General features: G+C 53.2%; 2 protein-coding genes across 4 annotated transcripts; both read left to right on the forward strand.

The window, feature by feature from the left end:
• Positions 1 to 84: 84 nt before the first annotated feature.
• Positions 85 to 24818, forward strand: BCL6 (BCL6 transcription repressor). 3 transcript variants are annotated; one of them, XM_088132569.1, is made up of 10 exons: positions 89 to 385; positions 11152 to 11281; positions 12581 to 12753; positions 13490 to 13711; positions 14535 to 15515; positions 17510 to 17691; positions 18723 to 18890; positions 20946 to 21076; positions 22848 to 22985; positions 23371 to 24818. In XM_088132569.1, the coding sequence occupies exons 3-10, from the start codon at positions 12593 to 12595 to the stop codon at positions 23512 to 23514; spliced, it is 2127 nt and encodes a 708-aa protein (XP_087988695.1). In that variant the 5' UTR covers positions 89 to 385; positions 11152 to 11281; positions 12581 to 12592; the 3' UTR covers positions 23515 to 24818. The 3 variants fall into 3 exon arrangements, with proteins under 3 accessions (XP_087988696.1, XP_087988695.1, XP_025032225.2); XM_025176457.2 differs by lacking the exon at positions 89 to 385 and adding an exon at positions 7909 to 10354; XM_088132570.1 differs by lacking the exon at positions 18723 to 18890 and having other exon boundaries at positions 85 to 385.
• On the forward strand, positions 395 to 3183 carry LOC148213495 (uncharacterized). The gene has a single exon (XM_088132571.1). It carries the CDS (start codon positions 453 to 455, stop codon positions 1707 to 1709), a length of 1257 nt encoding a protein of 418 aa, XP_087988697.1. The 5' UTR covers positions 395 to 452; the 3' UTR covers positions 1710 to 3183.
• Positions 24819 to 25162: the final 344 nt, after the last annotated feature.

Here is a 25162-nt window from a genome sequence, read left to right on the forward strand (position 1 = left end):
ACTCTGCAACATTGTATTGAGGCCGAGCCCTGACGTCACAGTAGGAAAGGCTCCACGTGACTTCGGGAGAGCGGAATCTACCACTGTTGGCGGGGGTGCCCTCGCCGTCTCGACCTCGCCGCGCCCCCCGGACCCCGGCTTGAGGGGTCTCCCCGCCCAAGCCCCCATGTGGGGCGCCCGCGGGGACCCCGGCCCTCGGGCCCGGAGGGGTCTCGGGGGAGCGGCGGCACGGCGGCGGAGCACCGACACCCCCGGATCCTCCCCGAGCTGGACGCCGTGGTAAAGCCGGCAGCTCAAATTCCGAGAATTGAGCGGTGTTGATTCTTAGAACTGGGGTTCTTAGAAGTGGTGATGCAAGGAGTTTCTAGGAAAGCGCGCCGACCAGGTGATTCGCTCTCGCGCTCCGCTTTGCACTGCTACTGTTTGCGGCCGCCGAGCCGGGCGCGCTGGGGATGCCGCCGCCGCCGCCGCCGCCGCCGCCAGTGATGATGCTCGGCTGTTCTCACGGCCCCGGCCGGCTAGCCGCGCAGGGGGTGGCTGGAGGGCTGCGCGCTCGCTTCGCAGCTCGCGGCGCTGGCCGCGGTGGCGACCTGCCCGGCCGGGAGCTCGCTCGCTCGCTCGCTCGCTCTTGCGCTCACCTCCGCGCCCCGCCCGCCCCGGGCTCGCCTTCCAGGCTGCCCCTCCGCGCCGCCCGGCCCGGGCGCGTCTGGCTGCGCCGCCGCCGCCGCTTCCGCCTCCCCCGGCGCGGCAGGTGGCAGGCGGGCAGGCGGGCAGGGCCCCGGGCCCGGCGCCCCCTCGGCTCTGCGGCGCCCGCGGAGGCCGGGCCGCGGCGGCGGGGCTGCTCCTCGCCGGCTTGTCAATTTCGTCGCGTCATTTCGGCCTCGCCGCTCGCCCGGCTGGGCAGTTTCGGTTTGCCAGAGCGCAGCTGGCTCCGCGGGGGGGGGCGCTGGAGCGTCGCCCCGGGGCTCGCGCGGGGGCCGAGCGGGCTCGGACGACGGAGGGACGGAGGGCCGAGGGAGGGCGACGCGCGGAGCCTCCCGCCCGCCCGGCGGCCGCTCCGACCCGACCCGTCCTGTCCTCCCCGCGTATTCTCTGCTGGGGACGCGCATCTGGGACGCCTCTGCGCCCGCAGGCGTCGCTCTGCAACCGGGGACCTGCGGCAGCGCACCCCGCCCCGCCGCGGCCCCTGTTCTCCCCGCAGCCCGCGCGGATGGCCGCCGAGAGGCAGCCGGGCAGGCCCGCCGTGGCCGAGCCCAGCGGGCCTCCGCGGCGCGCCGGCGCCTCTCCCCGGGCGGGCGGCGGCGTCCTTCCCGCGGCTGCGGCCCGCGCGGCAGGGCAGGGGCAGGGGCAGGGGCCGGCCGGCCACCCCCCACCCACCCGGGGCCCTACACCTGCCCGCGGCCCCCGGCTTGCCGGCCCAGCGGGGAGAGGCGCCGGGGCGGAGAAGCCGGCTCGGGCGCCGCCTGCTGCGCACCCGCCGCGGCGGGCTCGGCTGCTGGCGGCGGGCCTCGGCCCGGTCTCCCGCGGCCGCCGAAGCTCCGCTGCGCCGCGCAAGAGGCTCGCTCGCCCGTCCGCTGGCCGGCCGGCCGGCCGGCGCCGCAGCCCGAAGCCCCGAAGGAGGCCTACCGCCCGGGGATTTGGGGGGGCACGAAAATGCAGCATCTGGGGGTGGGAGAGGATGCAGAAGCGCTGCTCTCGCGCGCATTTAGAAGCGGACCAAGAAAGCAGGTCGGGCGGGGGAGGAGGCGAGCAGGGGGGTTCGAAAGCGTTAGGATGCGCAAATGGGGGGCATTCAACGGCCCTGGCAGTTGTAGCGAAGCATCTGAGACGCGCAACCCCCCCCCGGGACTGAACATTCGTGTCCCCCCACGAGCCCTCCCGGGCAGCAGAGAGACATTCCACCGGTCCCTGCCCCGAAGTGCTTCCAGCGAGCGTCTGTGTTCACACGACGCTCAGCTGGCTACTGGATGAGCCCCGTTTCCGCGGTCCGCGTGATCTACCCAAACCGAGGGGTCGGAGGACCGCGCGAAGGCGCCCCCGACGCGGCCAAGTTTACCCGGCTGCTGAGCCGGGCCGCCAGACGCTGAAGTCTTAAGCGAGCCGGAGTACGAGGGTCGTGTGAACCCCGCCGCTAGGCAGAAGAGGCCTGGCTGGCGGGAGGTTGGTTGACCCCCGAAGTTACACGGGGAGGGAGGGAGGGAGGGAGAGCCCCGGCCGAACTGCCCGGGGGCCGTCGGCTCATGTTCTCACGTCGCTCCCCCGCTGCAATTCCTGATTGATAAGACAGAAGCGCTGGAACCGGGGCGGGGTGGCGGAGAATGCGGGGAATCCGCTTCGAAACGCGCTCTTTGGAACGCGCTTGCCTGGTCGGGGCAGGCGAGCAGCTCGGAGGACGGAGCGCCCGCGCCCGCTGCAGGATCCGAGTCGGCCCGTGCTCTGTTTAACCATGGTTAGCTGGGCCGAATCAGGGTTGCGCTCGGGGCCAGACGCTGAAGCCACGATGCAACACGCAACACGCGTCTTCCAGAGGCAGACGTACCTTCGGCGGTCCCTGTCCCGAAGCGCTCCCGATAGGCAGCGCCTGCCGCGTTTCTGGCTCTGAACCCTCAACTCCCCGAGCGGCCGCGTTCACACAACCCGCTCAGCCGCCGAGGAAGCGCCCGGGGTGAATCCTCGCTCGGCTTCACGGGTTGTCTGAATGCAGTGACGGGAGAAGAGGGCTGGGGGGGAAGACCGGGGCGGGGGCCGTAGCCCCGCAAAGACCCGGGCCGGGCGTTTTGCAAGCCGGGCCGGCGCTCCGTGCCCGGGCGGCTCGCTCGGCGGAGGGCAGAAAGCGCCGCGGGCGGCGAAGCCAAGCCCCGAGGCCGCTTCCCTCGGAGCGGGCGGCGCCGGCGGCGGCGCGTCCCGCGAAACGCGGCTTGGAAAGCCGAAGCGCTGCCAGAAAGCCGGGCTCCCCCCGCGAAGGAGGGGAATCCCCGAGAGGGCGCGCTGTCCCAGCGGGCGCTGATCCCGGCTCCCCCCGGCCCTTCGCGCACGTCTGAAAGGGCTTCTCTAGCGGGGCACCCACCAAATCCGCCCGCAATTCGGGGGCACTCTCGGGGGCTGAGTCATTAAGGCGGAAAGAGGAGCGTTAGGAATCGACCACCCTCGATGCTGCTGGAAAAGTTTCCAGCCCGAATGCTACAGGCGAAACGGGCGGGGGGGGGGCGGGAGGTCAGTCTCCTCTCCTCCCCACCTTGCAAAAATTGGGGGCGGGCGCGAGGGGGGCAGTTGCGAAAACTTGGAGCTTTTTCAGCAGGATTAGGGTGCGCGGACCAACACCGCCCTCTGGTGGCTGGGTGCGGAGCAGCACCTCCGCGGTCCTGTCTGTTTTTAAGCCGGCGTCTGTCTGGGCAAAGAGGTGAAACTATTTCCTTCTGCCCCTTTTGCCCTCCTGCCCCCGATATTGCCCCCAGGGGAGCCTGGCATGCCAGGAAAGGGATGTGTGGGGTGGGGCATGACCCCTCTTTTTTTAAACCTCTGGGACCTTTTATGGCGGATGTTGAGCAACCGCAAAATAATGCCGTGCCCACTTTGGGGAATAGGGAAACTGAGGCTGGGAGGAACAACCTTGCGGATTGAAGAAGCCGCTTGCATTTTTCAGGGTGGCTCGTCCAGAGGGCCAGCCTTGTTTAAGGTGGTCTGTAACAGCATTTCTCAACCTCAGCCCCTTTAAGAGGGGTGGACTTCAACTCCCAGAATTCCCCAGCCAGCATGGCTGGCTGGGGAATTCTGGGAGTTGAAGTCCACCCCTCTTAAAGGGGCTGAGGTTGAGAAATGCTGGTCTGTAAGGAAATGCTGCAAGATCTTACAAAAATGAAATCCAATGACATATGAACCGGATTGGCGGGGGGAGAGATTCTCTTCCATTCAGCGCAGGGTGCTCTGTCCCCCCGCCCGTCAAATCGAAATGCAGCGCGTGCCCTTGTGCCGAAGCTTTTAAATTTTTAATTGTCATTCAGGATTTTGTAGCAGAAGCTTTCAAAAGGGAGCCTAAAATACAGGCAGCCTTTCAACATCCCTTGAGTGGAAATTCATGAAAAATTTAATCCGCCCCACCGTGCAAAATTAGAGAAGGAGGCTACGGTCATCATTTTATTTATCTCCTGGTGTTTTTTTTTTTAACCCTATTCTGTTTCAATGTAAAACATCAGCGCAATGAAATAGAGAGGTTTTCTTTTTCTTTTTAGAAGGGAAAGGATAATTGGCCCTGCTTTTTTCCTGCTTTTTCACAAGTGCATACGAATAGCCCAGGGGAAAATCGGGTCTGGGAGCTCTCCGGATTCTTTGCAAGTCTAAATCGGAACTGAAATGTCCCCGTCCAGTTAATTATCGGGTCCTGCAGGAGCCAGTGGGTCTAAATTGGTCCGGGGAGCCGTTCCTTGTGGCTTACTACAGGGAGAAAATTCACTTGCTCGGGGTTGAAGCCAGAAAACGGCTAATCGAAGAGAAGTCAGATAAAAAGAAACACTGGCCTGTATTTATTCTGTAAATGTATTATTACATTTACAGCCCCCTTTCTGGAAACACGCAAAGGGGGAAAGAGGGGGAAAAAAATCAGAATTTCAGAACTGGGATTGGTAGCAAAGGGTCGGTGGAGAAGAAGAGATGGATGTGGGACTCCCAGAATTGTTCTTGGGCAAATCACACCGGACAAGGGCTTCTTCCTTCAGGGCACCCGGGCACTTTGGAGGGCAAGATTTAATCCGGTCGCCGCTATTGGGGTTAGCTGGAGGGAGCCCCGCGCCCCGCAACCTCGGAGAAAGAGCTGGGCAGGGTTCATTTTGCTGGATGGGCAAACTTGGCGCCAACGTTAACCCACGTTGAAGCCACTTGGCTTCCAATGGAAACGGTTGCTCAATGGAAGGAATTTGGCTTTCCAAGGGTGGGACGGATTGAACGATGCCAACGGGAGAAGCCGCCCTGGCCCTCCCGGATTGCTGTTGGCGTCTTCCTAAAAGCCACTTCGGGGACCGCAAAATGCCGCCGTGAGGTCGAGGCAGGGGCCGGGGTGGGAATTGTTGATGAATTAAATTTATATGCCGCCCAGCTCCCAGGGACTCTGCAAAATGGTTGCTCTTCTGCGTTTATCTCCCACCAACTTTCACTTAGTTTTGGGGGGTCAGGGTCGCTTGTTGCTAGGCAGGATTGTGGTGGGAACGGAGGTGGTTTGGGGAAGCATTCTGAGCTAGGAAGCCTCGTTCCTAGATGATGTGTGTTGTAGCTTTTCTTGTTTCCTCTAAAACAGTGTTTCTCAACCTTGGCGACTTGAAGATGTCTGGACTTCAATTCCCAGAATTCCCCAGCCAGCGTTGCTGGCTGGGGAATTCTGGGAGTTGAAGTCCAGACATCTTCAAGTCGCCAAGGTTGAGAAACACTTCTTTAAAACCCAGCTGTGTGAAGGCAAGCTTGTTTTAAAGCCTTCCCTTCTGGGTTAAATTCAACACAGGCTTTTCTTCACTTTATTTGTCAGCTCTGATTTATTCTCCAGTCGCAAATCGGTTACATTTCTTGGGGGTTTGGACCACTCTGTGTGTGTGCATTTGTCGTGAATTATTCAGCAAATGAGCTGCAGGCTCTGACAATTCGTCTCTAACGCCTTTGGTATAAAGATGTGAGAGCTGGATGGAGCGGGGTTCCAAGAAATGTATAAATGCGCTAAGGCTTAATGTGCCAACTCTGGAATCACTCAGCGACGGTGTTCACACAACCCATTCAGCCAGCTCCGTGAAGGATCTAGCAGGCTGCATTGACTCCGTACGCCGAGCCCGATTAGCGTTAATGTTGGTTAATTTTTCGTGTGGTTTTATGTTTTGGGCGAACCCAGCTTGTTGGGTTCCTCGGGTTCAGACATGAGTGAATGCAGCAGACAGGCACGCAACGTGGTGTGCAAACGGTGGGTCTGTGTGTGCTCTGGTTGGGAACCAGAGGACCCCTCCCCTGCATAGGTGCTCAGCGACACTTTGCAAGGAGCTGGAAAAGGAGTTGCGGCTGGTGGGCGAGGGGTTTGGGCGCACGCCGCTGCAGTCACTCTTAGGGGCTCTGCTGAGCAAACGGGAGCCATCGGTGCCAAGTCGTTCCTTGGCAACCTGTGATGCGTTCAGCCTGCGGTCACCTTGTCTGTGGATTACTGCAGGGCAATCACGTGGGGCTGCCCTCGAAAGCCCCTCGGAAGGTGCATACGATATGATGGGAGAGAAGGGACCTGTTCCCAGGCCTCTCTATTAAGCGGTGGCACAGCTATGAGGAGCAGGCCACGTCATGCCCGTGGGACACCTTTGCTCCGGGAGCTGCACTGGTTTCCCACAGGCTTCCGGGTGCTACTCAAGGTGCCCCATAAAGCCCCCCGTGGCCCAGGACCTGGCTATCGGAGGGCCGGTTGTTTCTGCCTGACCGATACAATCGGACGGAGAGACGTGTTCACAGGCCTCTCTACGAAGCGGTGCCATCTGGGGGGACCTAGGAAACGGGCCTTCTCTGCTGCGGCACCTGCCCTGTGGAGCCCCCCACCTGGCTGTGTCCAAAGAGCCCTGGGAACGTAGCCTTGGGGTTGACCGGCAGGTCTGTCTGTTGGGGTGCCTGTTCCTTCTTTGGGGGACTTTTGCTCGTATTTTAGTAATGAAGTTACTGTATGCCACCCAGAGTTGCCATAGAATTGGATGGTCTGATCAATCTAATCCTAGTCATAATCTCCCTGTCCGTCTGGATGGGCAGCACCGGGAGTTGGGGGGCCTCTTTCGTGGGCCTTCTGGTGGAGGGGGCACGCTGGGGGCCACAGCTCTTTTTCCCCAGAGCAGCTGTGTGTTTGCAGGGCTCAGCTTCACCCCCTGCCTGTTAACATCTATATGCCGCCCTGGGAGAAGGGAGCTCTTCCAGAAATTTGGGTTGGGCTGGGTTGGTGCCCAGAGGCAGGAGGCCCCAGCTTGGTTCCTCCCTTTCATCGTGAAGGAGCAGGAAAGGGTCTGAGTCAGTGCCTACGAGTTGGGAAACTGGCTGGATTTCCCCTTCCAGAGGCTCCTTCCAGAGGAGCTGGGGGGTCGGGTTGAGGGGCCAGGGCCAGCCTTTGCAGGAGACCCCCGGGGGCCTCTCGGTGAGACCCTTGCAGCAGGGTGACCTTGGAGGGCAGCGTTAGCGAAAAGCAAGCCACGGGCTGGCTCCCGGGGCTGGGAAGCCTTCACAATGCTGGGTTTGCAGCTGGCCGGGCCACCCTGAGTGGGTTGGGGTAGAGATCTCAAGGGGGTCCTCTCCCCTAAGCAGCCCCCAGTGGCCACTCTTGGGTGACCTCTGAAACTGGCAAAGGCTGGCTGGGGGGCCACCAGGGAATAGGCCCCCTAGTTCTGGGTCCCCCTTGGGAAATCTCCTTTCCAGCTTAATAAATCATCATCATCATCATCAGAGGATCTTTTCATTTCTCTCTACCCCACCCAAGATATCTCAGCTAGCTTTGAAGACAGCTCAGCAAATTAGTGAAAAAAATGGCAAGTACAGGGGAGTTCCTTAAAATATCGACACCAAGAGATGGAAGAGGTCCTTAAAGACATTTATCCAACCTCCTGCTTCATCCAGGATTTCAAACTGAAGCATCCCTGTGAGGTGGTTCTCATTCTTTGATGGGACACATTTAAGGAACTTGGTCTTCTCTGAATCATGGCTTCCACTGGCCAGTTGCCCTTTCTCTTGGGAAGAATAATTAACGCTCAACTAGGATCTGCCTTCCTGAAATTTGAATCCATTCTTCTTTGTCCTGCACTCTGGAATGATAGATGAACATCTTGACTTTCATCTGTAGACCAGTGTTCCTCAACCTCAGGCACTTTAAGATGGGAGTTGAAGTCCACCCATCTTAAAGTTGCTGAGGTTGAGGAACACTGGTCTGTAGGACACCTCTTAAGATATTTGGAGAAGGGTCTTCTATTCCCCTTCTTATTTTCAAAAGCTAAACATGTCTAGCTCCTCTCTATTTTAGCCCCCAAAACAAGGAGTCTGGTAGCACCTTTTCTGACTCACAAATTCAAAGGCACAGGGTGATGGAATTATTCTTTTCCGTGATGGGGAAATCAGTTGAAGTCTAAATCTGCATTAAAAGTCTAAATCTGCATGGTCTCAATCTGCATCTGCTGACTCACATTCGACTTAGGATCAATTCGGCTGTATCTCTACATGGATGTCTGCTGTTCAGCAGAGGACTTTGTGTTGGTCTCTATTAAATGTCATCTTCTTCTTTTCTCTCCTCGATGGAGATGGTTTTGAAGGTTGCTTCTGCAGAATTAGTGACCTCATCCCAGGGTGATAAGTGCTCCTACCTGCTTTTCATCCGGGTCATTAATGGAGATGTGGGGCTGAGTGACCCCTATGGCATTGGAATGGGTTGAGATCCCAAGGCACCAAAGCTGTCCCATCTCAAAGCTGCTGGAGATGTTTGCTGGTGTGGGGTATAGCCCTAAATGTGTGAACAGTTACACTATAGTCTGAGTAATGGGAAGTCCCACACGTCTTGAGTGAAGAGTCTCTTCATGGGGCAAGAGACTGTCCCAGCTAGAATGAGAATATGGGAGGAGAATCAAGTCATGATAGAAAGATGAACGTTTGAAGTCCAGTGAAACAGAAGAAGGTCAGCAGATTCCAAGGCTGGAGAACAGAATCATCACGATGGCAGCTTCGATGGTTTAGTAAAATTGCCATATTTAGAAGTAGACTTTTCTTGAATGCCAGCTGATAAGGACCATTGAAGATCAGCACTGGAGCCTTTAGAAGATCAGATCAAAACCCACAGAGTCCAACACTTTAAACCACTTGAGAAGTAGTCCAACTTGAGTTCATATCAACTTTTGGACCCCCAGTTGGCTTTGCCAAATGTTGTTGTGAGGAGCAATTATAGGCAGGTTCCCCCCACCCCTCTCTTGCAGCCCCCAAGTTTTAGAACAAACTTCCCCAACTTGGGTATCCTCCAGATGTATGGACTTCAGTTCCTAGAATTCCCCAGACAGCGTGGCCATCCCTGAGAATTCTGGGAGTTGAAACCGAAACTAGACGTTAGTGGAGCATCTCCAGTTGTCCAACCTGAGCTGGTATGATAAGAGGGAGATTTGGCGTGGCTCTGTTGTTAAATTAACCTGGATGACAGGCAGTTTGAATACATTTCAAAAAAGCTTTTCCACCAGCTGATAAACTACCAATTGAAATGGTGAGCTGGTGGTGACAACTAGCTAATGTTGGCTGATTTCTTTAAAAGTGAAGGCAGGTCAGACCAGGGTTAATATTTAGATGGGAGACCACCAGGTGATAAACTTCACCTGGGAAGTTAAAAAAAAAAATCCCACAAAGACAAACCATTTCCATGCTATGCTGCTTCCAGGTACTCATCAGGCGCTGAGTTGAGCTGAACCCACCGGAGTCTTTATTTTCCTGCCAGGGCATCTGGTAACCCTTTCCTTGAAGAGAAGGCCCAGATAATTTAGAGGTTATACAGAAGCGCCCTCTTGTGGGCAGAATCGTCGTGACAGGCCGCGCGTTGGTGTGATCCGTGGCTCGCGTCTAACCTTGGTGGTGGGTTTTAAAAGTGGGGTGGAACATAATGGAATGGAGAGGCACGTGTGAGGTTTGTCTGGAGAGGGAAGAGCTAGGGCAACTTTGGGGTGGGAAGCTGGCTGGGAAAAGGGGCAGCGGAAACAGTCCAGTTTCTGATCCCCTATTTTGCAGCTCCCTCAACTGCAGGCGAATTAATATCAGCAAATCCGAGGGCGGTGGTGGAATGCAATAGTGAACTAGCTGGCCACGGAGCAGCAAACTGCAGGGGGCCCAGATGGCACCGTCATGCACAATCTCCCCCAAACTGATTGGCGGGTTGCATTTCTGTCTCTTCTCGAGGCTCATTTAAATGTGTCATCCGGTGGGCATTGGCATTGCATAGCCGGAGTGTTTGTGTGCCCCTGGCCCCGTGGCTTTCCCGGCAGGCTTTGGCCCTTATGGCGCCTTGGCCTCAGTTTTCCCTGTCTGTGAAATGGGAACAAGTGATCTCGTTCTTCGTCCCACGGGGTTGGGTCCAGCTTTGCGAAAAGCATGGATTGGCTGAGCAAAACTCTTGTTGGGCTGTGCTGAATTAAGCTTCGCCTCCCTTCTTCGCGGCATCCCCTTTCTAATGCAGAGATTTTGGATTAAAGTTGGCCTACGTTGCACAAAAGGATGTCTACCCTTTTGTCGTACTCGAGGAAGACCAGACCTTTGGCTCGAGGGCTGGAAGGTATCGCTGGAGACCCTCCCCGGTTTGAACAGTTGCGCGCAGGAGCCCCTAAGTGCCAAGGGGCAATTAAGCAAGGTCTTGGCAATTTGCAACCTTCCTCTTATTACCTTTTGCGTCCGACAATGGATGATTTTTCATCTTCCGTACATTTATGTTGTCAGTTTGATAGCACGCCTCACGCCGGACTCCCTGCTTTCCCCTGGGCGCAGGGTTTCCGCAGGGTGCAGTCAAAAAAGTCAAGATGGCTTCAGTCACACTCGTGTGGGTGCCAGCTTGACTTTTTTGACCACACCTGGGGCCGGATCTGTTTTTAATGCCCTGAACACCAAAGCTTTGGAATGGAGAATTTTCACTAATTGAGCTTTTAAAAGCGAGGATGGGAAGAAGAGGAAGTCTCTGTTTTGCAATGGAGCCAAGCTCGGATTTTATTAATTTTTTGCTTCATGCTTGATGCTCTCAATTCTTATTTCATCTCTCTCACCGTTAACAGAGGGCAGCCCAGTCTCCAGAAAAACTTAATCATTCCTGAATTTTGCTGCCCTTCCCCTCTCCTCCATCCCCAATTACGGCAAAATAATGTAAAATAATTGTGGGTTTTTTGAGGGTAGTCATGGTGCCGCCTGTAACACAGCCTGCGAGAGGAAGACTCCTAGAAGGAGTTAAATCTTTTGGGTGGATTTTTTTCAGCCACTAAAGACCCTTCGGGTGTCTTTCCTCCCAGCAGGATTCTTGGGATATTAAACGATATCCCAATTGCTTCGGCACAAACCCACTTCCTCCAGAGCAAATCTCGGGTTTAGAGCAACTTGTACCTGGCTTCCATCTGACTCTTTCTTTCTTCTTCTTTTTTTGCTGCCTTTTCCCCTGCGTAGGTCTCGAAGCACCGTTGGGACTGTGAATTGAAGCACGAGGCATGTCCTTGCAATTCCATGCTTGCCCAGCCACGTCACAACGCGTCCCCAGTGGAATATTTCATTAGACACAGCCAGAAACCGTATTCAGGTGGGCACGTGGTGGCACAGACCAAGCCCTCTCCCCGTTATCCATCCAGCTGCCCACGTGGGGTGTCCTGATGCATTTAAGCGTGCCCCTCCTGAGTGCAGGGTGGGGCTGGCATAGCAGTGTCACTGCACATGCTCAGACATTGCAAAAGTACATTTTGTTCCTTGCTTGCAGGCAAAAAACAAGCCAGTCTGTCCAGCTTGTTTTCTGCTGGCAATCGCCAATTACCGACTGAGAACAGACCAGCATCAGCCAGTTGCTGCTGGCCTATTTTTTTGCTGACAAGCAATGATTAAGGTGCCATTTTTTTAATGCTCCCCTCCGCTTGGATGTATTTTAAACGTTTTCTGGGAATCAAGTTATGTCCCTCAACTTCAAATACTGATGTCCCGTTGAACATGGGCCATTCTTTGTTTCTGAGTACCTCACACTTACAAGATCTGAATTGTTTTATTTCTTTGTGTTTTGGGTGCTGGCGCTTCTTGGGGCAGGTTAAAAGGGCTTGGTGACCAACAGAAATAAACAGGTAGCAAAAACTCCAGATGAAACAAACCTAAAATGGCGCGTAAAGGGCAAAGAAAACCCGTTAGTCATTCAGAGCCTTGGAGCAGCCATTCCCCAGCCTGACACCCTCCAGACACCTTCCATCATTCACAGCCAGTGTGGTAGGGAAATGGTGAACAGTCACACCTGGCAGGAGCACACCTAGGTAGTGTTAACTGGCCATCTTTTGAACCTACAGGGATCTTGCTGGATCAGACTAAAGCTTGCTCCATCCAGAGGCTACATTTCTGGAGGTGGCTTGTGTCTGGTATACTACTGCTGATCCTGGGGGTTTGTTTCCATTCCTGGGCAATGATCCTGGGCAGTTCTGTCCTTGAGCCCCCACCCACCCTCGTAGCTCCTCTCTAACCACATCAGGGGGTGGCATCATCAGGCCTAATTGGAAGGCTGTTTTAAAGCATTGCTTGGAGGCAGCTGGCTGGAATTCTAATATTGTGGAAGATACTTAAATTGTTGGGGACTGAATACTTGCCATCCCACATTAATTATACTTCTACAGAGTTGGACTGGCATGGGAATTGGGTGTAGATTTGTTCTGGTTCTGGCCACGTTTTGGAGCACACCCCTCTCCATCCCTTGCTGGAAAACCTTTGAAGACCTCATGCCGTGGGTGATCCCCTGTGTCCTGCTTCTGCAGAATCCCTCCTGTTGGTCCCTGATCAAGCCTCTGGGTGCCAGGTGTGCTTATAGGATGCTCAAGACCTTCCCTTCTTGCTCCCTTCTACCTGCCTGCAGAACACACCCGAGATGGCCTTGCCGGCGGACAGCTGTATCCAGTTCACTCGACATGCTAGTGATGTTCTCCTTAATCTCAACCGCCTTCGAAGCAGGGACATTCTTACGGATGTGGTCATCATTGTCAGTCGGGAGCAGTTCCGAGCCCACAAGACAGTCCTGATGGCCTGCAGGTGAGAGGCGCCGATGCCCCAAACACGTTCACCGCGGCAAATTGCAGCAGGCCAAACAGCCTTGCAGAGGCGGGGAGACACTAAGGCTGTACTGCCCCTGTTTTATGCCTTTGAATTCTCTTTCCCCAACCTGATTCCCTTCCCTTCCCAGAATCCCTAGCCACAAAAGTTCCTGGGAGTTGGAAGTCTGGAGACCTCCACGTTGGGAAACGCTGGTTTAAAGAGTATTGAGTTGGTGGGAATAGGGATGTTCTTGGACTTGAAATAAGTTTATACAGAACCTAAGAGGCCAACTCAGGATAGGATTCAGAGCTGTACTCTCTTAATCTTATATTTTCTTAAAACTGAGTAGATTTGCTTCCTTGGTTGTGCTAAACTCAGAAGTAGGGGGCTGTCTAGGCCAGTGTTTCTCAACCTCAGCCACTTTAAGACGGGCTGGCTGGGGAATTCTGGGAGTTGAAGTCCACCCGTCTTAAAGTGGCTGAGGTTGAGAAACACTGGTCTAGGTTGTCGCTGGTGGGGGGGGCAGTTATGCAGAAAAAAAACCCCTTACTTGCTACCATGTTTACTCCTACGTTCGAAGAGATATGAATGTGTTGGGTTGTGCAATGAATAAATGAAAAACTTCGTACTCCCCAATGCACGGGAGGAACACCGAAAGCTATTTTGGATCCTGGCACGTCCTTTGAGTTCCCCCACCGACACGTCTAAGTTCTGTTTCCTTCCTTCTCCGCAGTGGCCTTTTCTACAGCATTTTCACCGACCAACTCAAGTACAACCTGACCGTCCTCAATTTAGACCCCGAGATCAGCCCTGAAGGGTTTGGTATCCTCCTGGATTTTATGTACACATCTCGCCTCAACTTGCGAGAAAGTAACATCTTGGCAGTCATGACCACGGCTCTGTATCTGCAGATGGAACATGTGGTGGACACCTGTCGAAGGCTCCTGAACTCCAGGTGAGCTGCGCGGGGGGCAGCGGGAGTGGACGTAAGGTGGAACTTGGACGCGGCAGCCCGTATCTCTCTGGGGAAGGCGGATTTCTAGCAAAAAGAAGACTTGGATGTCTTCTTCATCCATCTCCAAGAAAAGGAGGTTCTAGGATAGATTCCCAGAATAGCCACCTAAGGGGATGCTGAGTCTGGTAGTGATTCCACAGCCACCAAAATCTTTCTCTTTTCGACGTTTTCTGGATGCTTGGTTTTGCCGGCAAAAGATACGGCAACTCAGCTTTTGGTGGGACCGGCACAGAAACAGTTCGCTGGAGCTTTCTCCTGGGATGTTCTTTGGGCCTCCCAGTCTAGCCTCCAGCCGTGACATTTCCTTGAGGTCTCCCATCCAAGTATTAACCAGTCCAACTACGCTTAGCTGTGGGACAGCCACCAAGATCAGTTAGGTGCTGCCCTCTGCTGGGCGTTTGCTGACGGTATTTTTAAGAAAAGGCGTTCAACTACTACAACCTTTGGGAAGTCAAAATACGAAGTCTAACTCACGTACTGCACAGGGTGGCTCCGTCTCCCAAAATACTCCGTAGCAATTCAGCTCTGGACCCTCCCTTTAGTTCCACCAAGGGCGTGATAATTTGGGGAACAAGGTTAGAAACCTTTTAATGTACCTTCCAAGGGGACTTGGCTGACCCCTAGGCCAGTTGATCCCAATTTTGCTAGGGGAGTTTGGCCATTCTCCCTGATCCTTCCCCAAAATGAGAAGGGGGGGAGGAAAGGGTGAGGACTGTTTGGGGGATCATCAAGTCACCGCAATCTCTCTTTTGCCTGGATTCAGTGAAACAGAAATGGTGTCTGCTGCCAAGACTCCCCGGGAAGACTTTTTAGCCGGCCAGATGCTCAGCCACGCAGACGTGATGGCCTACAGGACCAGAGAGATCTCAGAGACCAGCTTACCTCTTCGGAACGGTCCCGTTTGCGATGGGCGAGCCTTCGTCCCCGGCCTCTACAGCAGCATGGCCGGCTCCCCCATTTCCTACACTAGCTATAACCCGGTGCCCCTTGGTGGGTACCTCTTCTCGGATGAAGAGCTGCGAGAGGCCAGGGTGCCCCTCTCAGAGGTCGCAAGAGGGCACCCTTTCTCAAGGGAGCGGGTGGCACCGTGCAACGTGTCTCGGACCAGCGCCACGGAGTATACCAAGGCCGTGGCCAATATCTCCCCAAGCCTGTGCCACGCCGCCGTCTACTCTCCGAAGGAAGCGGCGGCCGAGGAGATCAAAAGCGACGCCCGCTACAGTGCTGCTACCGGCCCGGAGCCCGCGGCCTCTCTGGCCCCCAACCACGCCTACTTTGCTTGCGATAAGGGAAGCAAGGAAGAAGAGAGGCCCGCTCCCGAAGCCAAGAGGAGCCAGCACTTCGAGCCCACCAACGCGCCGGTGAACCGCAAGGTGGTGACCAGCCCTCAGAGCCCCCAGAAGTCGGACTGCCAGCCCAACTCGCCGACCGAATCCAGCAGCAGCAAGAACGCCTGCATCGGCCAGAGCCCGGCTTCCGCCAAGGGCGCCACCGACCCCAAGGCCTGCAACTGGAAGAAGTACAAGTTCATCGTGCTCAATTCGCTCAACCAGAACGCCAAGGAGGACAGCCCCGAGCCCCCTGAGGCCGGGACGCTCTCCCCGCGGCCTTACGGGCCCTCCCTGGCTTGCCAGCAGTCGCTGGAGCCCGAGAACATGGACGTGCAGTCCCCAACCAAGCTCAGCGTCAGCGGGGAAGACTCAACGATCCCCCAAGCAAGCCGCCTAAACAATCTTCTTAACAGGTAGGGGGGAAAGGAGCTTCTTCCTCATGTCATAGCGGGGTCCAGATTGTAGCTCTGGATTTACTGGTGGTCTCCTATCCAAATGCTCACTAGGTCTGATCTTACTTACCCCTGGGTGTTAAAATATATTATGAGTTAGTGCAGGGTTTCCTGACCTCAGCCACTTTAAGATGTGTGGACTTCAATTCCCAGAATTCCCCAGCCAGCTGGGAGTTGAAGTCCACACATCTTAAAGTGGCTGAGGTTGAGAAATGTTGAATTAGTTTAATCCAAGCACTGCTTGCCACCTAGGTGTCCCCAGAAGTGCTTTTCTTGAGTGCCAATGAAATAACTACTAAACCATGGTTAACTTTCCTGTACTTGTTACCTTATAGATTTGGTTAAATTCACGATAGCTATGGGTAAATCATGAAAAGAAATTCTTCCAGGTTCTGATCGCTCAGTGAATTTCTCATTTGCTGGCAGGGGAGTTGAGATGCAGGCCAGAACCTCCCCTGTTATGCTGTGGTTGTATTCACACAACACCCCTGTCCCCAGGTCAGATAGAGAACGAGCGCCTGTATTCATGCAAGACGCTAAGCTTGGTGACTTTTAGCGTGATGTGTGCACGGCTTAGCAGGCTGTGCGAACTCAGCCCTGTTTGCTGGGTTTAGGATTCGGGGTATGGCGCTGCTTCTAGTAGATGGGTTAATTTGGTGCGCGTGGGAGCGCATAGGTTGAGCAGGACCCCTGCATTGCTCGCCATTGGCCAGCATATGAAAACCGGCAACCAGTTCCTGCAATTCAGGCACCTCTTTTTGCATAAAGTCATTTGTCGTCTGCTCTAAAATCCAGATAAATCCTCTTCCCATGTCAGACCCCAATGCTAAGGTCCAGGATCTCCAGGGTGGTGGGGGCAGGTGTCAAAAAAGTCAAGATGGCGGCACAACCATGAGATCAAAAACTCACCCTTTTTTTATGTGTGCTGCATGTGGGATGCGCCTGCTAAGGTCAAATATAGGAACCATTTGGAAAAAACTAGCTGTTTGGATTTTGGCCGCAGTGTAAAATCTCCCCCCGCCTACTCCATAAGAGGGAGGGTATCCCATTACCGAATTTCAGCACTCTGCCTCCGATCCCGGAATTGGGAGAAAACTAGCCCAGAATGAAATTTCCATGCTGGAAATTCAGAGGACTGGGAACGGGAGAGATTTCCCGCAAGGGAATGGGTAGCAAAGAAGGACGGATTTTACTCACCTTGAGGCTGTCCTTGAATTGTACCGGCATAAGAGGGAAAACACCATTATTGGCAGTTCCAGCCAGATTGTCTTAAGCCTCTCACACCCACGGGCTGCGATCAGGCGAAGGCAAGAAAGATCCGGCCCTTGGTTTGCAAATGCACGCTAAGAGGCAAAGCTGGCCGTTCCTCAGCAGCTGAGAAGTCCGCTCTTTGGCAGTTTGATTAACAGGGATACAGCCCCCACCCCGAACGTTTCTGCCTGAATAAGGCCGTGACCACTGTTTCCACATCCCCCGACCCAATCTCTTTCTCAGCCAAACGGCCTGGCTTCATCCACGGCTTTGCGTTCTTCGGTTTAGGCTTAGTGAGTTGGATTAGGGCAAATGTCGCTTTGCACATCTTGATTTGTGGCTTAGCCCAGCGGTTCTCAACCATTTTAGTCTCGGGACCCCTTTACCTTGTTAAGAAAGTGGAGGACCCCAAAGAGCTTGGGGTAATGTGGGTTATATCTATCGACATTTACTCTATTAGAAATGAAAAGCGAGACACTTAAAAATATTGATATAGTTGACTTTGGGGACCCCCTGAAAGGGCCTTGGGGACCCCCACGGGTCCCCAGACCACACTTTAACAACCGCTGGCTTAGCCAAATGCGACAACTGGGCTGAGCGCTACCTGTGTAACAAACCGTGGTTTAGCTCAGCCGCTGAAGAACAGAAGGGCAATTTCCCATTACTGAATGTTAGCCGGCTTAACCCAGTTTCTTACCGCGTAGGTCACTCGACGGGTCCCCTCAGAGCAGCGAGGACCAGTCCCCGTTGTACCTGCATTCCTCCAAGTGCAGTTCGTGCGGTTCCCGGTCCCCCCAGCATTCGGAAATGTGCCTTCATACCCCTGGATCCAACTTTGGAGAAGAAATAGGGGAAACGCAGTCTGAATACTCCGATTCCAGCTGTGGTGAGTCCAGACAGAGCTTCAGGGGTTTCCTTTGGGGATATTCCCGTGTGTTTAAGGACGCCTCATCTCCTTGCCTCAATATACCGGGCAGGCAGAAACCGATTTCTGCTTGTGGGTAGACTCTGCTGAGTTGGGAAGCTCGTCTTTTGCAGATGGGGTCAGTTTAAGAATTGGGACTTAATTGATGGATTTTTAGATTATGGTGGAAGTAATCCAGTGAGCGTATTAGAAAACCGGATACACTTCAAAATTCTGTCATTTCCCTATGCACTGTTAACGTAGTTATTAAATCCACCCATTGTCCTCATTCACACGTAGCGTGAAACTGTAAGGTCACCAGGTGGGCTGTGTTCTCACAACAGGTCCAGCCATGAAAGGTTTCACCGAGATTAACCTTACTCAAGCTTCACCTGTTGCGTGGATGCAGCTCCTGGGTTTTCACGTGACCTGGTTAAGCAGGTTGTGCGAACATTCAGGACATTTTAGTTCTTCTCGATTATGGCTTCTTTCCGAACGTTGCTCGCGAGACTTTGAAAAAAACCCTGCCCTCTCGTGCGCTTAAACTGCAAAGCTCAGACTGAAGGAAGCAGAGGGGCTTGAAACGTGTAAAACTGGACGCAAAGGCCTTGTCCCTGGCGTGTCCTCCGTTCCTGATTTGGCTCTAGCCGGAGGAGTGTCATGGCCCGTTTCTCTGGGGGCGAGGGCCTTTCCGTCCTTCGGTTGGATCACATGGTGCTGTACAAACATTTTCTGCGTTCACACAACGCGCCTCGCTGGGTTCGTGACTTAGCCCCTTTCCTGCATGGGGACATCCATGAGCTGGGGACGCCCCTCTCCCCCAGCCACCCCGAGCAAGCCAGGGTTAACCAAGATTGATCTCCCGGCTGCGGTGCAGACCTTGGCGGGGGCGAACCTTGGCTTGCTCCGAGGCGGCTTGGCGGGGGCGAACCCGTCCTCGTGCGAGGGTGGCTTGCGTGTGGGGCGAAGCGATTCTCACCCACCTCCCCTCTTCCTCTCTCGCTCTCCGACAGAAAACAGGTCCTTTTTCTGCAAAGACTGCCAGTGCCCGTTCTCGGAGGAGGCCGCTTTCAAGAAACATTCCCTCCAAACGCACAGTGACAAACCCTACAAGTGTGACCGCTGTCAGGCTTCGTTTCGCTACAAGGGGAACCTGGCCAGTCACAAAACTGTGCACACAGGTACAGCGTCCCCGAGGGCACGGGAGACGGGCCGCCTCCGCCAGGGCTGGCGTGGAGCGTGTCTCTCTGGAGTGGCGCGGAGCGGAGAGAGGGTGGCATGGAGCGCCCCGGCCCAGCTGCTGGGCTGGCTGGGCATGATGGGGATGGCCCTTCACCCAGTTGGCAGAGGCGTGGCAGGGAAGGGCCAGTCGTTAGAACTCTTAGTTTTAATTCTGTGGGCATGGGGTGCTCGCCCCAGGAAGGACCCAGTCTGGACTAGGTGGAGTCAGAGAGCTGCAGGTGAATGTGAGGAAGCTCCCGCGGCCGGCGCGGCCTCTCCATCTTTAAAACGTTGGCGTGCCGCTTGGGGCTCTGACATCCTGGGCAGCGGAACTCCAACATCAGCCTGGGAATACGGGCAAAAGCAGCATCCCACGGTCAGGCTGCCAACTCCGCTCCTTTGGCACCCGCGGCAGGCGGCCTCGCACCTGCCAGAAAGGGGCAGAGTTTGCATCCGCAGCCTCGGTCAGGCCCAGGGTTTGGGCGCTGGATGCCTCCACGGCGGAGGAAGGGCTGCCGTGCCCATCCCTCGGTTCCCGCAAATCTGTATCGGGTGGGGAGATACGGGAGAATTCGGCTCCTTCCATGAAAACAGCCCGGAGCGTTGGGACCTTTCCGGGGGGAGCCGAGCTGCGTGTTTTGTAGAGCACTCTGTGATCTGCGGCCACCAAAGACCCCCAAACATCCCCTTTGTTGGGTTGAAAGGAGGAGAACTGAGTCAGGAACTGGCCTGTCGAAACGTTTGCCACGTGGCTGGGAGTCCGTAGCCCGTTCCTGGGGTATCTCGCTTCTTGATTTCTTCCCAAATGCTCAGCCTGACTTACCCACAGCATCTCCCCCACCTGCGCTGCAGCCACCATCACGTGGGCTCGGGCTGCCATGTGTCGAAAATTATTCGGAAATACAGACCTCTGGGCCCTCCATTAAAAGAGCCGGCGGTTTTAGCGAGATACCTGGAGCAAGTCAGTCTGGGCATTTAGGAATGACTTAAAAATAAGGCATCACCAGTGTTATTGAGGGTAAGAAATGGCACTTCTGTTCTCGCGTTGCCATTTTTCTTCCAGCATCACAATTCAGGGAAATAACATTTTTTTCACAAGCAGCAGAAGGATCAGGCAAAACACCAAAATGCAAAAAATCCAGCTTGGCATCCTTTAGCAAGAAGAAATGCTGAGGTCTAGAATCTTTAAAAAAAAAAAATGCATTCCACTTAAAATTCTGAGTCTTATACAAGTAGTCCTTGACTTACAACTACAATTGGGACTGGAACTTAACTTTGTTAAGCGATGCGGTTGTTAAATGAGTCACGTGCCAATTTTTTTTTTTTGCCGCAGTCGTTAAGCAAATCATGTGATCATTAAGCGAATCTGGCTTCCCCCATTGATTTTGCTTGTCAGAAGCTTCCTGGGAAGGTCACACATGGCAATCGCGTGTCTCTGGGATGCTACAACTGTCATAGATACATGTTGGTTGCCAAGCGCCTGAATTTTGGTCATGCGACCACAGGGACGCTGCAACAGTCGTAAGTGCAAGGACTGGTTGAAAGTCACTTTTTCAGCACCACTGTATCTTTGAACAGCCGTTAAATGAATGGTCATAAGTCAAGGACTACCTGTATGGGAATATGCTCAACTGAACCCTCATGTTAATCTCTCAGTGTATCCTTCCCCAAGATGGTATATTATAATGTGGACATGTAGGGCTTTAATTCCCAGGACCCCCAGCTAGGAAGACTTTGGAATTCTGGGGGTTGAAGTCTTGGGGAAAGTTCACCATAGATTGCTCCGTTCTTTGGGGATTGGAAGGTTGTGTTATTCCACCAGGATTAGATTGCCTGAACTTTGAAAAAGATTTTATTAAAAGTGAATCCCATGTTGGATCAACCTTTGGTGAACTGTGTAGAGGTTCCAGATGATGAGCAGAACTTTTATTCAAGTGCTAAGCTGTGTGGGTGTGTTTTGTGTGAATAACTTTCACGGTGGCACTAAATAAGCACCGTTCTGTTTGTCAAAACAGGCGAGAAACCGTATCGCTGTGGCATCTGCGGGGCGCAGTTCAACCGTCCGGCCAATCTCAAGACTCACACACGGATCCACTCGGGGGAGAAGCCGTACAAATGTGAAACTTGTGGGGCACGATTCGTGCAGGTTGGTGTCCGTGGTGCCAAAGGTCTTTGACCGACCTGAACAAACCTTTACACTTTTTTTTTAGAGCGGGGCACAGGATTCAACAGCTGCACCTCCACCATCCTGAAATACAGTAGGAGCTGTGGAGGCATCCCCAGGATATGGTCAAAGAAGTCAAGATGGCTACAATGGTGCGATTGAAGCTCTGCCTTTTTTTAATGTGTGCTGCAGGGCTTGGGCTGCCCTGTCCTGGCTACCATCTTGACATTTTGACCACACCCTGGCTAGAAAACCCCAAACCACCAATGAAAGAACCCCCCCCCCCAAATTGTCAAGCACTTTGAGAATGAGGCAGAGAAACACAAAGGCATCTGTTGAGGGCAGGAGGGGCATCAAAGAAGTCAAGTTGGCGACTGTAAAGATGCAGTCAAAGCCCCCTCCCTTTTTAATGTGTTTCACTTTGATTGCAGCCCCCATTTTGGTTTTTGGGAACACCTTCCTCGCCCCCCCCCCCCGGGCAGGTGTCTTGAAAAGCAAAACCTTCCTTCGCTAGGCAAGAAAAAATAATCAGGAAATTGGACCGATGTTGATATGTTCAGGCTAAGTTTGCACAATACATTTAATCAGCCCCGTTCAAGATCTAGTGGGGACATCTAAGCTTATTCTGCGCCCTGCTTCTGAAACCTCAACAAGCCACCCTCCGTGGCCAAGGTGAAGGGCCTTGAAACTAAGACATCTTGATTTATTCCTAAGCCATCTTGACTTGCATGCCCCTCTTCCCTGTTTGAGTGGACTCCCCTGACACTGATCCTGGCTGAGTACTAAACCAAACCCATTTTCAGGGTTGTACGATATCTCAGTATATCTCAGGCCATAAAGTAGTCAAAGTTCTTGGGTTCACCCAACGTGCTAAGTCACACCGACATGCGCGCCCAAACCGACCAGGTTTAAGACCAACCAACCACTGGAAGTTCTGCAAAAGCTTCTGTTGGTTAACTGGGCCCAGCGGTCAGTCCTGCTGTTCCAAGGTGCGCCTGCTGTTTCCATCTCAATCTGAAAAAAGCTTCAATTCGAACACCAAATGCCTGCTTCAAGTCTGGAATATTTTGTGCTCAAAATGGGCTGTTGCAAGCTTGGAATTCCTCCGAAGTGATTGAAACAGCCGTTCGGAGGGCAAAATGCACTGTTTTACTCACCAATTTATGGTGATGGCCCGTTCTGAGCTTGAGATGGTAGGGCTTGCGCACAGAAAGGGGTGTTTTCAAATTCAAGACCGTTCAGGTTAGAAATAATTTCCATATCTGAGGTCTGTTATATTCCTCTTGGAGACTACCCCGTGTTGGTAGCACGTGCACTGGTGGGCAGGCTTAGTTATAACCCCCTGTGATTAATGGCGGTGGTCAATTACCATTATTCGTATTTTCTTGGATTGTTTTATTTTCACCGGCAATGGCCTTTCACACAAGCTGAGCCAGGGAACGTCCTCCAGATACTGGGTGGTGGGTTGTTGGAGCCTGGCCCTGGAAAAGCTGGGCCTTTTGTGGGTGAAATTGATCCCTGCCCCCGAGCGCCAGGGGACAGAAGCTGGGGTCCGGGGCCCACTGGCTTCCAGCTCCCGTGCTCTGAAGTCTGCAAAGGGGGTGAAATCCGAAGGCTTTTTCCAGGAAGAGAAGGGGACGGACAGGCAGTGGAGCATCAGAGCCCCATTTGCTCACGACGGCTTGGAAGGGGCAGCAACCCGCGCAGGGAGGGCCACCCGGGGATCCCCCCTGACTCTGTCTTCCCTTTGCAGGTCGCCCACCTCCGGGCTCACGTGCTAATCCACACCGGGGAGAAACCGTATCCGTGCGAAATCTGTGGGACGCGCTTCCGACACCTGCAGACGCTGAAGAGTCACTTGAGGATCCACACTGGAGAAAAGCCCTACCATGTAAGCAAACGCGCTGGGGCCGTCTTGCAGACTGTAAGCTCTGTGGGGCAGCGATCCTTCGCCCGGTCCAAAGACAGCCTTCAGGTTTACGGGGGGATCACCACCTCCATGGGGTGCCGTCTTTCACTGGGGCAGTCGTCTGCAGGGGGATCCAAAAAGTCAAGATGGCGGCTTTGGCCGCGCTGTGGTGGCCACCATCTTGACTTTTTTGACCCACCTTTTGGGCCACGCCTCCTGCGACCATCTCTAGGTAGCTTCTCTGGGGAGAAACCGTATTTTTTTATTGGGGCTCGGAGGGGGGTCCTTTTCCTTCTCCGTAGAGTTTGTTCCCAGATCGGGGCAATGGACGTTGCAGCCTTCCTTACCCACCACTCTTCCCCTTCAGTGTGAAAAGTGCAACTTGCACTTCCGACACAAGAGCCAACTCCGCCTGCACCTTCGGCAGAAGCACGGCGCCATCACGAACACCAAGGTGCAGTACCGCCTCTCGGGCGTCGACGGCCCCCCGGAGCTCTCCAAGGCGTGCTGAAGACTGGCGCGGGGACGGCGGGCGAGGGCCGGGGGCCCCCTCCGGAAGGGCGGGCAGCGATGTCCAAAGGATGCTTCAATCACTTTAGGAAAAACTGTTGTCGTTCTTGCTGTTCGTGTTGTCGTTGTCGTTACACATCGGAGTGCCTCTAGAAGCCCAGAGCGCAGGCGGGGAGAAGGAGACGGGGAGACAGGGACACGCTTTACGTTCGTTTTACGTTGGTTGGTTTTGTTCCCCAGTTGTGTAAACGTACGGTCGGACTACTTGTGTGCGTTGTGTGTGTGTGTGTGTGTGTGCGCGCGCGAATACAAGAGAGGTGGAGGGTAAACGACCTTTCTTAAAAAGTCTGTGCAGGGGAATATCAGATATTCGTCCTCCGCAGGCAGAAATCGAGGAATGTATATTGTTTTATGGGAGCAAAATATATTTCTTTTTATGCAAATATGTGTGTTTTTCACAAAAGAGAAAGAGATTGTATTTGGGATAAGAATGGGGAGGGGGCTTTAACTTTTTAACCAAAGGTGAAGGAATCTATGGCAGAATTGTAAATATATGAATATATAGGACATATATATACATATATGTGTGTGTGTATGTATGTATATATATATATGATATATGTGTGTATATATATATATAAATATATAAATACATATATATATATATATATATATATATATATATATATGTACCTTTAAAAAGATATTATATATACATATATATATATGTACATATATATGTATAAACGCATTGAAGTCTCTGTGTTTGGTCTCTGCAGGCAGATGGCTGATGAGAGCCTTCATTGCAAAGGAGCACTTAACAAGATATTTTAAAAGTTCTGCATCGGTATTAGTGAGAAAATATTTTGTCTAAGAGCATCGAGTGTGTATTTGTATTTTTTTGCAAGTGAAGGTTTACAATTTACAAAAAAAAAGTGTGTATTAAAAAAAACAAAGCTGCAGAAGGAATTTAAAATAATATAAAGTGTATTTTTTTCCAGTCTGTATATATGTACAATGTTTGTTTGGGGATTTATTTTTGTTTTTTTCACAGTGCCTTTCTTTTCAACTAAACTAAATCCCAGTTGGTACGGTCTAAGATTGTTAAAGAGGGGCAGGGCAAACTCTGGATGGAAAAAGTCTTTGTTCTTTTTTTAAAAAAAATAATAATTTGGTCTCATTTTATACACTTGTGTTACAATCAGTCAATCTCGGGTGACAGGGTTTGGGGTACATCAAACTGCATTAATGCATTCTGTAAAATATAGCTGTACAAATCCAAAAAATAAAACAGCAGAACCATGAGCCGAAATGCGTGAGGTCATCCTTTATCCGAAAATGTCTGCCTCCGTCAGTCGCTTCTGGCGCAAATCCTGTGGGGCAGTCTGGAACAGTCTTTGGACTGAGCAATCCAGGCTAGAACTTTTTTAGAACTGAGCAGGAAAGAAATAGCAGCAATGAATTATAAAGGAAAGGAAAGGAATGAATTGATCAATCAATCAATCAAATTCTGATTGAGCTGCACATCTTTCTGCGTCCTAAATCTCTTTGCCTGGATTTTTGCAACCTAGATCCAGTAGCCCTAATCTGATTCTAATACAAATAATTCTAATTTCTAATTCAAATTCAAATCAATTTGTAACTCAAAG

Source organism: Python bivittatus, unplaced genomic scaffold (genome assembly GCF_059951505.1).
Source record: "Python bivittatus isolate LINGU-HERP-01145 unplaced genomic scaffold, Pbiv_v1 ctg000980_np1212, whole genome shotgun sequence".
NCBI classification, from domain to species: Eukaryota; Metazoa; Chordata; class Lepidosauria; order Squamata; family Pythonidae; genus Python; species Python bivittatus.

Bases quoted from the DNA above. Each gene is read 5' to 3' on its own strand.
- LOC148213495 (XM_088132571.1), top strand. From the start codon at position 453: ATGCCGCCGCCGCCGCCGCCGCCGCCGCCAGTGATGATGCTCGGCTGT.
- BCL6 (XM_088132569.1), top strand. From the start codon at position 12,593: ATGGCCTTGCCGGCGGACAGCTGTATCCAGTTCACTCGACATGCTAGT. The intron at 12,754-13,489 runs GTGAGAGGCGCC...CCTTCTCCGCAG, and splicing joins ACAGTCCTGATGGCCTGCAG to TGGCCTTTTCTACAGCATTT. The intron at 13,712-14,534 runs GTGAGCTGCGCG...GCCTGGATTCAG, and splicing joins CGAAGGCTCCTGAACTCCAG to TGAAACAGAAATGGTGTCTG.